Here is a 15,330-nt window from a genome sequence, read left to right on the forward strand (position 1 = left end):
TGTTGTGAGATCAGCCAGGAAAAAAAAAGTTTCATCCAGATAAACTAGCCATATGGATTCTAGTACTAGTAAAAAGGGGGGACCTAGAGAGAGGGCAAGAGAAAGAGGACTGTCTCTCTGCTGGTTGCAGTCAAATGTCACATCTTAGTCTCACAGAATAGTCTTAGTGTGTGGAAAAAGACCTCAACTAACCAAAAGAAGAAAAACAAATTAAACAACATTGCTTGAAACAACATTCCACAAAGCAACCGTGGAAAACATATCCTTTTCGTCTCTTTTTACTCAGCTTTCCAAAAATATCTGGATATTCCTCCCTCCCTCCCTCCCTCCCTCCCTTCCTTCCGCCCTTCCGCCCTTCCTTCCGCCCTTCCTTCCTTCCTTCCTTCCGCCCTTCCTTCCCTCCGCCCTTCCTTCCGCCCTTCCTTCCGCCCTTCCTTTATACCATAACAAAGTTTTCAAAGCCACAGTGAAGGAGGTTATATAAAAGCTATTTCTGTACATCTACCAAATTTTCATGAATATACTGCCTTCCATGTATACATTTAAAAAAAAATCTGTAGACTAAAGCAACCCAGTCCTCTGGATGTAACAGAACCAACAGAAGATTGTGTTGCTTTTTCAGAAGCAGTACTGGAAATAGCTGTCCATGTGTTGCTAGATGAATAACTATTTGCTCAGCTGGTGAGAAAATACAATGCTTGTTTTTCAAAACCAGTAGTCTAGAGAAAGGTGCAATACATATTCTGTAGGATCATGTTAAACATTAACAAAATAATGAACCAGCCTGGGTATGTCATCTCAGCTCCCTTTTTGGAAAGCAACACCAGTTCACTGAACAGGTAACTTTGGGGTCTGGGACCACCAGAGACCACCAGAGGGACCCCTGGGACAGATGAACGCATGTGCAAAGCAGGGGGGAACATGTTACGGTCTCAAGGAAATTATTATTATATGTATGTTCGTTCTGGGAAAGCCAATTAATATGTATACAAAACAGAGTATATAAAGCAGGAACTTTTCTGTACTTGACATGCACAGTTTTGGTGGAGATACCCCTGTGGCATCTAGTGCTGAAATAAAGAATGCCTGCTTCTTAATGCTACAGTAGCAGTGCAAGGAGATTTTGACCAATTTCGGTAACACCTGCTTGCTAGGGTTCAAAAAATTCAAGTGGTATACAGCTGACCTCAGTAGAAGTATTTTTCTGTCTTTAATAAAATACTGTGAGTTTGGCATTGATGAAGAGATTTATCCAAGAATAGTAAATATATTACATTAAGATCTTCGTTAGTATAGCAAATATTGTAGGCTCTGAAAGGGTCATGTTTCAAAAATGTGAAAATATTAAAACACATCTGTAAACATGTAAGCTATATCCTCACTGCACTGAGTAGGCATCAAACTAAGTATACAGAATATTATTGAGCCTGACACCTCAGAAGAATTATCTCTTCAGTTGTCATTACTAAAAATTATTGTTATTTTTGGCAAACACATAAAGGACTGTGTTATAGATGGGTAATGTGATGATTGGCTCTGGCAATTAAGAGATGAATATTATATGTATGTTGAGAGATGTTATATTGATGTGTAATTATGGTATTGTAGTTTGTTGTTTAGACTGCCTTGGTAGTCGGGACCTGTGTCAGGAGGGCGAGTTCCTGAGCCCTTGCTTGGGCAGCTGGAGCGGGCAGGCTCCTCACTGAGAGGCGGCAACACCTGAGCTGCAGCCAGGGTGCAAGAAAGCAGCTGCAGCCATGGACAGCGAGGAAGAGCTGACTGATGGACTCTGTGAGGGGCCAGGGCTGCCTGATGCAACCCCAGGGGTGTAAAAGGTGGAGCAGTCATTTTGTAGAGAGCTCGTGGCTGCCACGGTCACCAACTCCCAGTGCGCTGTCCTTTTTCCTTGTTCAGTCCTTTGTTCTGTTTGTTAAGGTTTTTAATGAACCTTTGAAATTTTTAAAAGTGAGCATCGTTTCTCACAAATGGGGACTCGTCCGGGATTTAAAAACCTCATCTCCATGGCCCTGGGAGATTAAGTAGGAGAGGTGCACTCCCGCGCCGTTTGGTGGCTTGAAGAACTTCTCCTGGAACTATTGGAGATTGCAGGTTAACACCCTGGCGACAACAAAGATCGGATAATGAAAAAGAAAGGGGGAAGAAAGGAAGAAGGCCCCCTAAAAAAACTGCAGATGAGGATTGTGACTATTTGCACGTGTGGGAGCCAAGAGCTTGCTTGGGGTGTGAGTGAGGTGGTTACTGTGTAAATACAAAATTCTCATGATTACTTTGGCCATACCAAGAGCCCATAATCCGAGTGTACTCACCCCAGCTCCAGGGGTTGGTGACCGGGACCCGTACCTGATCCGTCAGAGCTAAAAGGATATTGGATGGTTGGGCTGATACAGGGCAGGACGCGAAGTAAGAGGAAAGCGGGGAACTGCAAAAGGCGCGCTCCGCAAGTGAAAGGCGCAGGGAAGAAACCGCAGGCGGGACCCGGAGTAAGAGGGAGGCTGGAGAACCGTGGACAGCGGGATGTGTGTGAAAGAAGGGTAGAAAATATCGTGGGCGAGTCGCAGAGTGAGAAGGAAGTGGGAGGACCGCAAAGTGGCGGGACGCGAGTGAGAGCGGAGTTAAGATTTAAGAGGAATTAGGTCAGCGGGCCGCTCTCTGCCGAGGCGCGGAGGAGCCGCGGCACCGCCAGGAGGGCGGAGGTGCCTGGAAGCGGCCGCAGGAACGGCGGGCCGGGAGCTGTGTAGGGTTTTCCCAGCGGGGACCGCGGGGTCGCCGTGTGGGCGGCAGCGACTGTAAAGGCTGAGCGCTGTGAAGACCGGCTCTGCTGACAGTCAGAGACCAGCCCAGTTGTGCATGGGCTTCCCAAACACCGAAGGGGCCACGTGTGCGGTCGAGCGCCAGGCACAGTAAAAGCCCGGTGCCAGAGGCGCGCCTGTACAGGCTGCCAGCGGCGATCCAGAAACGCCAAGCGCGGTAGCGCCCAGCAAGGCTGGCCCAGTAACAGGGTTTCCAAACGCGGGACCGCCGAGGTTCGCGTGGGCTGTGTTCGGTGGCTGCCGGCGTCCGTGGAGCGGAGAGCGCCGGGACGCGGAGCCGCGGCGATTCCCCGGGGCGCACGCTGCCCCTCCGCCTGCTCGGTGCAAGTACAGCGCCTGGGGAGCAGCTCCCAGCCCGCCGCAGTGCCGGACGCCGAGGGGTAGCCGAGACTCCCAGTGGGTAGACCGGGAGAAAAGCGGGGGAGCCGGCAGTGAGCAGTGAAGCCGGGACAGGCGCCCCCGCCCCGCTCGGGTGTAAGTGAAGCGCGCCGTGGTCAGCTCCCATCCCGCCACGGTCCCGAACGGCGGCCGCGGCCCCGGGAGCGGGGGGTCGAGACGGAGAGGGAGGCGAGGTGCGGGCCTCAGCCCCGGACCACCCCCGCGCAGGCGGCTGTCTGCGAGTTTCCCGCTTCCGAGGGGAGCTGCTAGGGCAGAGCTCGTCCTTGCCGAGGCCGCGCAGTGATGGGCGGTGATACCGGAGAAGAGATAGTTCTGTTAGAGCTCGTTCGGTCTCACTTGTCAGCCCCATTGTGGGGGGGGACAATGAGTCACTTAATCTCTCACTAGTTCTCTAGTTGTTTACCTTTGCTTTCTTAGAAGAAAGTAAGGTTTGTTTTATTTTCTTTTTATTTTCTTTCTTTTCTCTCTCTCTCTCTTTCTTCTCTCTGTTGGGAGGGGGCTTTTGTTATGAAAGGCTGTTAGAAAGATGGGTGGGTCTAAGAGCCAGTAAAAAATCCCCAAGGGGAGGGAGAAATTAAAAGATACCCCTAAACAATCCCTTAGAGAGAAGACTAACCCGGTGGAGATGTGACCCCAACACCAAAAGTGAAAATAAGGTTATCCAGTATAGAGATCTAGTATAGAGTTGTATCATAGAGAGGACTGAGGGGAGACTGGGTCCAACCAGGTGTACCGGCCGTGATGTGAGTCAAAAGAAAATTGGATGTGTCAAGTTTTAAACATCCGAATAAAAACTGAAGAACAACCCCAGTACAGATCAGGTAGAGGGAACATGTCACTGAACAACTCGAACAGCTCTAGCTTCTCAGTCCTTTCAAAAGAAAGCTATTCTGCACCCCACTCTGTCCAAAGAAAAAATCCTGAATTTGAGAAGAACACTGGCTTGGGGTATGCTTTGTTTTCTTCCTTCCTTTTCCCCCTCCTACCTTTTTCTCTGTGAACACTTAATTTTTAACCAAGTGTAAAACAGAACAGTCGTTCTCCACTCAAATTTAACACTAGCAGGTGCTATTTCTCTTTCAGGTTAAGAGAAGAGCTTGAGTGTCAAAGGCTTATTTTTCCAAGCATAAACAGTGATTTCAAAATACCTTTTCCTCTTCCAGTCCAATATGAAATCTTAATGAACTCTGTTTCAAGGTCACTGTCATCCCTGTGAACAGGCCTAGAGCTTTCCTTGCTGTGTGCCTGATCCCCAAGAGACTGCGAGCTGCCCTATATGGTAATAAAGAGCACAGGTAACCCCCTTCAATTGAGGGGTAGGAAAAACTGTTTAGCTACTGCCACCTGTACTACCCCATCCCTTCTTCTCCTGAACCACTGAACAGCCCCACTGGAATAGCAAGAGCTGAGCCTAGAAACTGCTAATTCTTCTAATCCTCCCCTTTGTGTTAGTCAAGATTCTAGAAAAGATAGAGCACCAAAAGGGTGTTCAGTTTTGTGTCCTGCCATTGTAGGGTGAGAGGCAAGAAGCAAAAATCTAACATGGTCTCTCTTTGACCTTTCCTTTAAAACAGTACTGCCTATTCCTACCCCAAAGGCACAGAGGGGGCTCTTTACCCCATCGGTAACATCAGTCTGTGAAACTACACAGTTAAACATTGCCTAGAGGGGGGTAGTAGACACTACATGTCCTACAGTTCTCATTCCAGAAGGGCTCCAGGGAATGCTGTGCATGTATGTGCCAGTGTGTGTGTGACTCTGTGCACATGTGTGTCAGTGAGTGACTCTACACATGTCGAGCCTGCACGTGCCAGGTGCTGAGTGTCAGTGTGCATGGGCTGCATGTATGTGCGTTTTCTAGTGTGCCCAAATGTGAATGAACGTCCTGTTTTGGACACTATACAAGTGTGCTGGTGTGTACAGTACTTTGCACACATATGTGCTGATTTGTGCATGTGTTGTGTGCATGTGTATTAAATTGCACACTCTCAAGTGTGAGTTTGGACACAGCTCTGTGTTTGTGAGTGTGCACAAGCTCTGTAGGGGTGAGCATGGCCCTGTGTGAGATACATGCGTTGTGTACATTGCTGTGTGTATGTGTGTTGAATTACACACTCTGTAGTGTAAGTTTGTGCACAGCTCTGTGTGTGTGCTGCTGACAGGTACCACTGTACAGTGGGGCTCTGTGCAAACGAGCAAGTACCTGTGTGTGTGTGCACTACTGGCTCTGCACGTGCCCCTGGGTGCACACATGGGCTGGGCACACCCAAAGACAGCTCTAGATACACAGCACTGTGCGTCCGGCTGCTGAAAACAGACAAGTCTATGTGTGCGTGTGTCGCTGCTGAGCTTTGCTAGCTAGAGTAGCCCCTAGCTCTCTTTTTCTCATAGAAAAAAAGTATTTGCCTCTGCATTTCCCTTTTATAGCTGTTAAAGCAAAAAGAAGCTGCCTGCCCTAGAAAGAAGGGTAGGCATCCTAGGCACAGCCAGTCCCTTTATCCCTTTTCTCTGGGAGAACTGTCCTTTCCATGACCCCAAGGGCTGGACAGCCTGGCAGAGCTGAAAACCCAGCTGGGTACAGGAAGAGCAGGTGGCTGTTGCCAAAAAGCTTTTGCTAAACCCAGAAAATTTTGGGCAATGCTGATAGTAAATCCTGATGTAGTGCTGCCTTCCTCTAGTCACTGTCCCTGTACTGTTGAGTGGGTAACTGCCAATATTCTTCCTCTCTAGACCTGCTTGCTCTACCTTGATCAAAAAGGAGACCCCTTTTAGTCTTTTTTAATAGTTGCCAGTCCTGTTTGTCACCTTTCTCATAAAGTCACCCTCTTCCATCCTATGTGCAGCCCATGGTTTTAATCAGTGACAGCAATAACCAGATCGGTGACAGCAATAACCAAATTGGTGACAGCTGCCACTTGTGCCTTTCACTTATCAGCATAGAACAACAGCATTTTCTCTTGTCCTGAGAAAAGTCCATGCCACTGGCACATCTCCACAGCCTAGAGGGGCAGACACCCAAGTCTTTGCCAGTGCAAACAAGCCTAGAGCATCCTAGAGACCCTGAGAACCAAAGATTGGCGGAGGGCGGGGGTGGGGGTAACCTGCTGGGGGTAAACATTGCTGCTACAAGAAACCTGAGCCGGGATAAATCCACCTATTTATTAGAGAAAAACTACTTGCACTTTTAGGTTGGGCTTTTTATGCTGATGGATTTCTTTTTACCTGTGAGTTCAACTAAGATAACTGCAGTGTTTCTGCCGGATGTGATGGCCAGGGGACATCTGCCTGCAGTTCATAAACCAGCATTACAGTTCTAGTCTGGCCAGCAAGAAGACTGACTGACTTCTGCTGCTTCTTGCTTCTCCTGTAAGCCCCCAAGATGTCCAAAAAATAGAGTCATGCTTCCACCAGCCAGCTCAGAGACTGTTTTAAGTAACACTTTAGGTGGAAAATTTAAATCGTATTAATATAATTGTCCTATTTTAATAGATGGGGATTGCAAGTATCAGTTGAGGGAAGGTACACAGGGAACAGTGAGAAGTGCTAGGATAATTCATTTAGGAGTTAGCAAGTAGAATAAGACAGGAACCAGAGGGCAAAACCGGGTTAGCCCCTGTGCTTGTCACCAGGAAGATTATATAGCTCTGCCGTGGGCAGCAACCCTGTAGGCATGGTAAGGTGGGGGTACAAGCTATACTGGACTCCTACCATTCCTCAATTCTCTCTTCCCTCCAGAATCTAGTACAGATACAACTGACAAGTAGATTAAGTCAAGAATTAGATATTATTAGATTAGAATTAGAATATAGAATGGGCCTCCATATTCTCCAGCAAGATACACCTGCCATGGGTAGCAACTCCATAGGCACGGTAGATGGGGGTAAAAAGCCAAACTGGACCTCTGTGATTCCCTTTTGTCTACTCCAACAAATTCATGTCAAGGAAAATTCTAAAGGTTTTTTTCTTTTCCTCCCACGTCCCCACCCATATCAACAGATACTGTTAATTGCTTGATCCAAATGACTTAGAGAAAAGGGGTTTTTTTTTATAGGTGGGTAATGTGATGATTGGCTCTGGCAATTAAGAGATGAATATTATGTGTATGTTGAGAGAAGTTATATTGATGCATAGTTACGTTACTGTGACTTGTTATTTCGACATTCTCTGTTCTCCCCACAGTCCCTTTCCCCCTGGATGGCTGCCAAGGCACGGCCTTGGTAGTCGGGACCTGTGTCAGGAGGGCGAGTTCCTGAGCCCTTGCTTGGGCAGCTGGAGCGGGCAGGCTCCTCACTGAGAGGCAGCAACACCTGAGCTGCAGCCAGGGTGCAAGAAAGCAGCTGCAGCCATGGACAGCGAGGAAGAGCTGACTGATGGACTCTGTGAGGGGCCAGGGCTGCCTGATGCAACCCCAGGGGTGTAAAAGGTGGAGCAGTCATTTTGTAGAGAGCTCGTGGCTGCCACGGTCACCAACTCCCAGTGTGCGCTGTCCTTTTTCCTTGTTCAGTCCTTTGTTCTATTTGTTAAGGTTTTTATTGAACCTTTGAAATTTTTAAAAGTGAGCATCGTTTCTCATGGCTGTAAGCTGTTTTGAGTACTACAGTATTTATTAATTTTTTTCATAAAATCAGATCTCTATTTTCAAATCCAGCTTTGAAGAGTCCATATATTTATTTAAGAGTTGGACTTGATGACCCTTGTAGGTCCCTTCCAACTCAGAGTATTCTGTGACTTTTACATATTCCTTTTCACCTGCTTTTCTAAGGAATATTACTGAGAACTATTTTGTCTCATCATTTTGTTTCTACATATGATTACTAAGCACTGTAGCACAAAGATCTCTAATTTTAACAACACAATCCTTTAACATTCCAAGGAGTCTAAAGAAAAGAATGGACCTTTGAATAAACAATAAAATCTATTTCTTGATAAGCAGGCACATAAAACATAATTTAGATTTTGAAAAATAATATTGAAAACTGCATTATCATAATACCATGCTAAGCATTAAAATGTTTTGTAATGGTTTCAAAGGCAATAGAAAATAATACAGTTAAATCCTTCTGTAATTCAAGCTGGTCAGGGTCTCTTCTTTTTTAAAACCATACAGTTTTTTCCACTGAGAAATGTTCTATTTTAAAGAAAGGTCTTACTAGCTGCAGAAATTCAAGGAGAGACACCTGGGATGTGGAAAGTCAGGCTGAAGTCCCTCTTCCACCTAATTCTCTTAGCCTTATACCTCCTATTGGAGCTGTTCCACTTTGTATAAATAACCAAATACTCACAGGAGTCAGATCTTAGAGCAAGGTCTCCAAAACCCAGCATGTGCACTCTATTCCTTCAGCTAGAGTATGATTCTATTTTTGACACTGAAAGTTACAGAATGCATTTTTACCACTATTTCTACAAGGCAAAAGAACTCCAGCAGGGGAAAAAGGAGGAGTTCCATGCTGACAGCTAATGGTACGGAGGTTTGGGGAATTAGTTCAGATGTGGGAGATTCAATTCCCTGGTATAAAACAGGAAGTATAAAGATTTGAGCCTGCGTATGCTGTCCCCTAGGTAACTGTCCTAACTACTGGACTATATGCTATTTTTGGTGGTCTTTTCCTCTCTCCTTTATACCTAAGAGTAATTTTGAATGTGCTCCAGGTGAAAAGGTTTTGTTTATTACAGTAATAATTTTCACTTCACTTCCTAAACCTAAATTGTTCAGCAAATTGAAACTTGAAAAGATTCTGTAGTGTACTAATGTCAGGTTTTCTGCTCTACATATATGCTTACGTTGCTTCTATTGCTTCCAAAGGCAGATTTATATAGGTTATTTTTAAGCCTATACTTCGGAACGGAACAGTTGGATCTGATTTTCAGAAGCACAGTGTCAGTACTAAGCTGCTCTCTATGGCCTTCCTACAGACATAGCTGTCTAGTCAGGGTTTTCTGCTACCAGTCTTTTTAGGAGAAAAATCGTCGCCTCTGCCTATAATTGCATTATTTTTTATTTTATTATAAACCCTTCTGTACACTAGCAAGGATCTTAACAGTACGTGCTTATTCATTCAAGGAATTTAGTAATTAAAGCTAAAACCAGAACTTTCTAAAAATTAAGTGGTGTAGATTTGTGTTACTGTACAATTTAAACAAACCTATGTTTATTTTAGTGAATAAAATCAGAATGCTTTTAGTAACTTGGGGCAATTTAGAACAGCCTTAGAAATAAAGCGATAATTCTTTTACATTATCAAAATTCCATATGCAGCAAATAAATCTGAATTTGTTTCTTATAATTTTAAAACCACTTCAGCTGAACAGCATTGTCTAAATTGAGGAAGATTTCATGTGAATGCATTTACTTCCTCAGTACAGCCACAGGGGTTGCTTGTTTGTTTAAATCAAGACAGTTAATGTAATTTTACTTTTTGTAACAGTTAATTCTTAAACAGCCTTCATTGATACTTTTAATTTCTTTTTTTTTACTGTGCTCAGACTCCTAAAAAATGTATAGTCTACAACATGAAACTGAAGGAATTTTGTGAGCCATACTACTGTCTAAGTACCTAAATAAAATCTGCAGTGTTTCCTATAAAGTAATCTTTTCTGTAGAAATGCACAAAAGTCTAAACTGAATGGATTCTATTAAAATACAATATAGGATTCTGTATTGACTCTAAGAGCTATTATCACCTCCTTGACTAACCCTTAGCTGCCAGCAGATGTTGCCCCAGGCCAGTACACACCTAATTGCTCTGTGGAAAGGCTGCTTCCCTACCTCATTGAGCCGGATGATGTGATAAATTTGCCTCAGGTACTCGCTACCACCTGGTTTGTGGCAGATATCCAGGACCATCATGTTTATATTATGCTCAGTGAATCCAAATGCAGTATCTCCTTCCGCGAACGTTGCACCTTTAACTGTGATTGAAGCACTAGAATATAGAAAAGATACAGTCCTAAGTTAAATTTCTAAAAAGCATAATATTAATTTGAACTCGGCTATAGCTACATTTTCAAAAACACCTGAAAGTACTTAACTTACACAAATGTTGTTGTCTCACATAATACATGGTAAATAACATTTTTATAGTAGTTTTAAACACCTTAATCAGAAAGATGAACACATAAAACACTCTTTAGGGATATAGAAGTAGCAAATATTTCCGTTTCCCATAGAGAAGTATTTTTGCTGCTAGAAATGGCATTTACATTCGATCTCTTGTGCATTTTTCTTTGCTTGTCACAGCACACATTAAAGCCTAATTAACATGTCAGAAAGGTAGCCATTACTCTAAGTATAGGTTAGACGTTTTAAATTGAAGTAGTTTTCTTTCCACTGGTATATTGTTAGCCATTTAAAAGGTAACTATTCGCCACTTGTTGCATTTTTTTGCCCTATACTGTTCCCTGTTTTTTTTGTATTTGCATGAAACTTCTACCATGAAAATCTGACGGCGACATTTCCAAATGCCTCCACAATTGTGCATCCAAATCCCTGATCATTGTCAAACTCGATGCACACGAACACAAGTTACTACTATCTTAGTATTGCTAGCTATAAAGTCTAAGAAAGAAAAAGTACTAAAATTTTACTCAAATATTAGAGCTGGAACACAGGTATTTGACATGTATGTGTCAGGAACTCATAGGATTCACAAGAATATACTGTCCTTTCTACAGACACTGTTGGAATAATTTAAAATAAAGAAGCATTCTCCATTAATTAAAAAAAATCAATACTGTATTTGCTTAGAAATAAAACAGAAAGCAAAACATAAAAAAAAAAAACAACCCAAAAACCTGAAAACAAAACCACTGTGGTTGCAGTTTACTGTTGGAAGTGTGCCATGGTTACAAAGTCAGTCGTTCTTAAAGTTGCTGTTTGACCTACAGGCTCTCTGAAATGCTGCACAGCTGCTGGACATTAAAGCTGATATTGCTTCCACATGCAGTTTCAGAATGTCCTACAGAGCAAATAGTTTCAAAATATAAACTATAATTTTGTTCTTTGCTGAATGTAAGTAAGTGATACTATGTTATTATGGTGTACTTTACAGAAAAGCTTAGAAGAAATTGATCTTTAAATTAAAGCACACTTAAGGCTGATATTTGATGCCATGTACAGATACAACCTGAATTTCTTGTCAAAATTCTTAGCAACTAACATTGAAAAAGCTAAGGACCTCTGACAAAGGAATGTATCAGTGCCAGTACCCAAACTGTATCCTTTACTGCCCGCTACTGCGCAGGTGAAGCAGATGATTGGATTCAGGCAGCACTATGATTAATGACTTCCTTTCTGGATTTGGGACTGCCTATCAATCATGTCATTAGCAAGAATGTGCCCTGAGAGAGCCAGGCCTCAGCTAAGGAATAACTGCATTCATCTTAATCTGTATATGCACCCAGCCAGCAAGGTCAGGGTCACCATGATGAAAAACAATAATCTTCAATTCGACAAATTACTTTGCAAAGACAGACATTTCTTTTCTTCTCAGGACGTGTATTTTTTAGAATCTAACATGACTGTTTGCAGCTCTGCTGCTACCATAAAGTGGAGGTTATTTTAATGAATAATAATGCTTTCAGGCAGTTCACAAGACAGACAATGAGTGCAACTGCCTTTTTCTTAACCTTTAAGGAAGGCTATAATTTTTTAAATATTCTTTAAAATTAATATATATTATTTAGGCTTTTTATGTAAGCAGCAACCGTGATAATAATAACACAAAATCAAGCAAGAATTTTACATACAAAAAACCCACTGCACTTCAAAGATGTTTTATATGTGTAGGTGAGTCCCAAATAATTTCTTTTAAATTTATGGCGTTTTTTTCTTTCATATGTATCTATTAGAAGTCTATAAACATTTATAAATATGAATACACATGCACATGCATCCAGCTAAATCCAGAAAACATTTGATTATTCAATGGTTACATAACACCAACTTAGTATATAGCATATATAGTATATATAGTAATTTCATTCATGAAAATCATAAATCTCCTCTTGAAAGACTGCTTTTAGTTTAGTAATTATCTGGCTGCTACTTACTTCAATTGAATATTTGAATTTCAGCTCTAATATATTAGTTTTGTAATTTGTATTTATAATAATATTTATCTCTAGATTTCATATCTCAGGTATTTATAAACTGCATCTTTTTTTCCCCGATATTGACTCATAATATTTGAATGAAAAGTGGAAAAATTCATATTAGATTTCTGTTGCAGAAACGCAACTGAAGTTGGGGGAGTCAGTTTCATAACTGCATCAAATAATCACTTTCTTGGAGAGCAGGTAATGTATTGTTCATTATCCTAAGCTTAAAATCACCAGACCTGGTCACAAGCTAGTTCTCTCTTTGATTGACACTGGAACATACAGAAACATTTTCTTGTGTTTACTTTCAACAATCTGATACCTAACATATAACACAGCATTTCTGTGATATTTTACAAAAGAGAATACAGTAGTATATTAACTTAAAATTCTCAGCTTCAGAAGATGTGCAAATTAACTAAAGTTTTAGTTTTTATTGGTTATCCACAATATTGTCGTCTTATACTTATATTTTTAAGAAGCACCAATTCTCTCTGTGTCATTAGAAATGGAATTATGGGACCACTGTGTTAAGTACCACTTTTCAAATTATCATTATGCTTTTTTATTCTACACCTCCTTCAGTCACTGGCATCTGACTTCAATCTTTTAATCACTGGATTAGATCTTGTAAATTAGAATTAAATGAAAATGTAAAGATAACAAAGGTCAGTGTCAATGAGCATTTGTGTGACACTATTACTGCTTACTGCTGCCACATTAACTGACTACTCACAGAAATAGGACACTGTCCTTTAAAGCACTGTGTGAAAACCTGTTCACTGGTATCACTGATTCCAACCTACAATCACTGCATCCTTTGTTTAAATGGACAAATCCTGACATGGTAGCAACAACTGCAACTTCAAATAATATTCATTGAAAAAAAACCAGTAATCTTACTTTTAGCAGTTACAATATAATTCTGTAAGTCATGTAATTCCAATAAATCTAATATTGCAAAGTTGATGAATGGTATTTTTACAGAATGATACATGACTGCAACATTAAAACAGACTGGACTACAAACACACTGACATGTACACAACTCCTTGAAAAATCACTGTAAAGCTCTTAATTTCAAATCTGAAGGAAAAATTGGTATTTTCTCAGAACGGCACAGCAGGATATTACTCTTGTCCTGTTTTGCCTTAGGGTTTGATATGTTTTGGAATAAAGTATGCTTACTTTTTATTCACAGATGAAGACTGAAAGCTTCTCACAGTTCCTCTTAATTTAATCACTACAGTAAAATCAAATTATATTTAGTACCTATTAACATTTTGAAAGATATAGCAATGGACTTGTCCACATTTTTGGCTCATCAAGAAAACATGAAATCTTGTAGTACTATGAACACACTGTTCTGAAGAAACAACCATGTTTTAGTGTTTCAACAATGAACTGAAATTACAAACCCATGGTACAAAGCCATAAATATTAAGGACTAATCTGTTTCCTATAAGATCACTGCTCATCTCTTTTCCTTAAAATTGAGCAGTAGCCATAAACATGCCAATAACCCAGTAAAATAAAGAGCAAATAATAGCATTTGTAAAATACTATGTTCTTACCAGTCTATGCTCAATTTTCTTGCCTTCAGCAACTGGCTTTCAATCCAGTTTGGTCTTTGCTGTTCAATGCTTTGTATAATCTTCTGGGTCACTTGCTTAGGACCACTTTTCTGTTTCCCCATAATACTTTCTAAGCACACACGAACTAAACTGAGTTTTTCTTTGCTCCATCTATCAAGTGTTGCACCTGTTAAAAATTCTGCAGTATTTCCATCCTCAAATATCCGACCTATAATTACAATCAAGTTCCAGACAAGCAGACCAGCTTTCTTCAATTCAGCAAAGTTTCTTGACATTTTTCTCTCAGCCAGAAAAAAGAAGTATTTAATTGGGGGAGGCAAACATGCAATCACTGTAGGTAACTTGCTGATTACAATAGATACTGCTTGAGCTGCAAGCCTTGTGAAGCCTTAAAAATAGAAAGAAAAGATGATATGATTAACATTAACAGTATAGTTCTAACTGCTTCTGAATGTTGTATAATAATTTCTAACTTTCTTTTGTACTGAAAATGGGTAAAAAGCTTAAGTACTCAACACTGTAGTTTCACTTGTATTATGCTTTCTGCACATAAATCCCACAAACCCTAAACAATTACATGAATTAAAAGCAGAAAATTCGGAACTTAGACTGTGATTCTATTAACAATTAGTCCTGCTGTGCACAGTCATTACTGCACTCATGAGAAAGACAGTACTCAAGTATTCTGAATGGTAAAAATTAGTCTTCAAAATTGTAGTATTTTTTCAACTTCACAGCTGAAGCATTGCACTAAGTGTATCAGCATATAACATATATTTATAATCTCTAGGTTTTTTATCAATCTCCTTCTATGTTCAAAATAACAAAACTTCAGTTTATCATCTTTCACAGAAGTGTCTACTCTAGATTGCACTGCATTTTAAAGACTCCAGATAATGAAAGTAGCTATAAAATTAACTACAGAGAAACTGTGCTGCTCAAAACATAGCATAGCAAAACAAAAACATATCTAAAATGAACAATATAGCAAAAGGTGTCAAGATTTAAAAAAGCACCAATCTTCAAACAATATCCAAACAATTACAGAAAACCCTGTGTCATTGCACCTGCGTTCCAAATGTTTTTCTTTTATTAAAGAAACCATATTCTGTTTTAGATATCACACATACAAATTTAAATTGTCTTGAAGCCTATAGTTTTACTTCTCAGTTTGCATATCAGTTCACACATAGCAATTAACCCAAAATAGCCATACAAATGTTCTAGATTAAAATGAGAGTGCAGGAAAACATATGAAAAAAAAATTGATTGATGCCCTGGCTTGGCCACAATTTACATACTCAAAACTCTGTGCCACAATTATTGAAAATAATCAGATAATATTTTGGTGGCAATAATTTATAATGAAATGTTCCCAAAAAGTTAGCCTTCTGAACTATGACCTGAAA

At 40.9% G+C, this 15,330-nt stretch overlaps 1 protein-coding gene across 50 annotated transcripts in view; it reads right to left on the reverse strand.

Moving 5' to 3' along the window:
• KIAA0825 (KIAA0825 ortholog) overlaps nucleotides 1-15,330 on the reverse strand; it is a 239,834-nt gene that overhangs the window by 109,606 nt on the left and 114,898 nt on the right. For 46 of the 50 annotated variants that reach the window (XR_015280922.1, XR_015280921.1, XR_015280928.1 and 43 more), the window contains 2 exons: nucleotides 13,901-14,309; nucleotides 9,997-10,153 (listed from right to left, as the gene is read on the reverse strand). Coding sequence is in view for 42 of the 50 variants with exons in the window: in XM_086868965.1 (XP_086725091.1) it covers nucleotides 9,997-10,153; nucleotides 13,901-14,309 (566 nt within the window). In the remaining 8 variants the exon portion in view is untranslated. Of the gene's footprint in view, nucleotides 1-9,996; nucleotides 10,154-11,112; nucleotides 11,186-13,900; nucleotides 14,310-15,330 lie in introns of all 50 variants that reach the window. The other 4 variants (XR_015280925.1, XR_015280924.1, XR_015280926.1 and 1 more) reach the window with 1 other exon arrangement.

Source organism: Cyanistes caeruleus, chromosome Z, assembly GCF_971803275.1.
Source record: "Cyanistes caeruleus chromosome Z, bCyaCae1.hap1.1, whole genome shotgun sequence".
In the NCBI taxonomy this organism is placed as follows: domain Eukaryota; kingdom Metazoa; phylum Chordata; class Aves; order Passeriformes; family Paridae; genus Cyanistes; species Cyanistes caeruleus.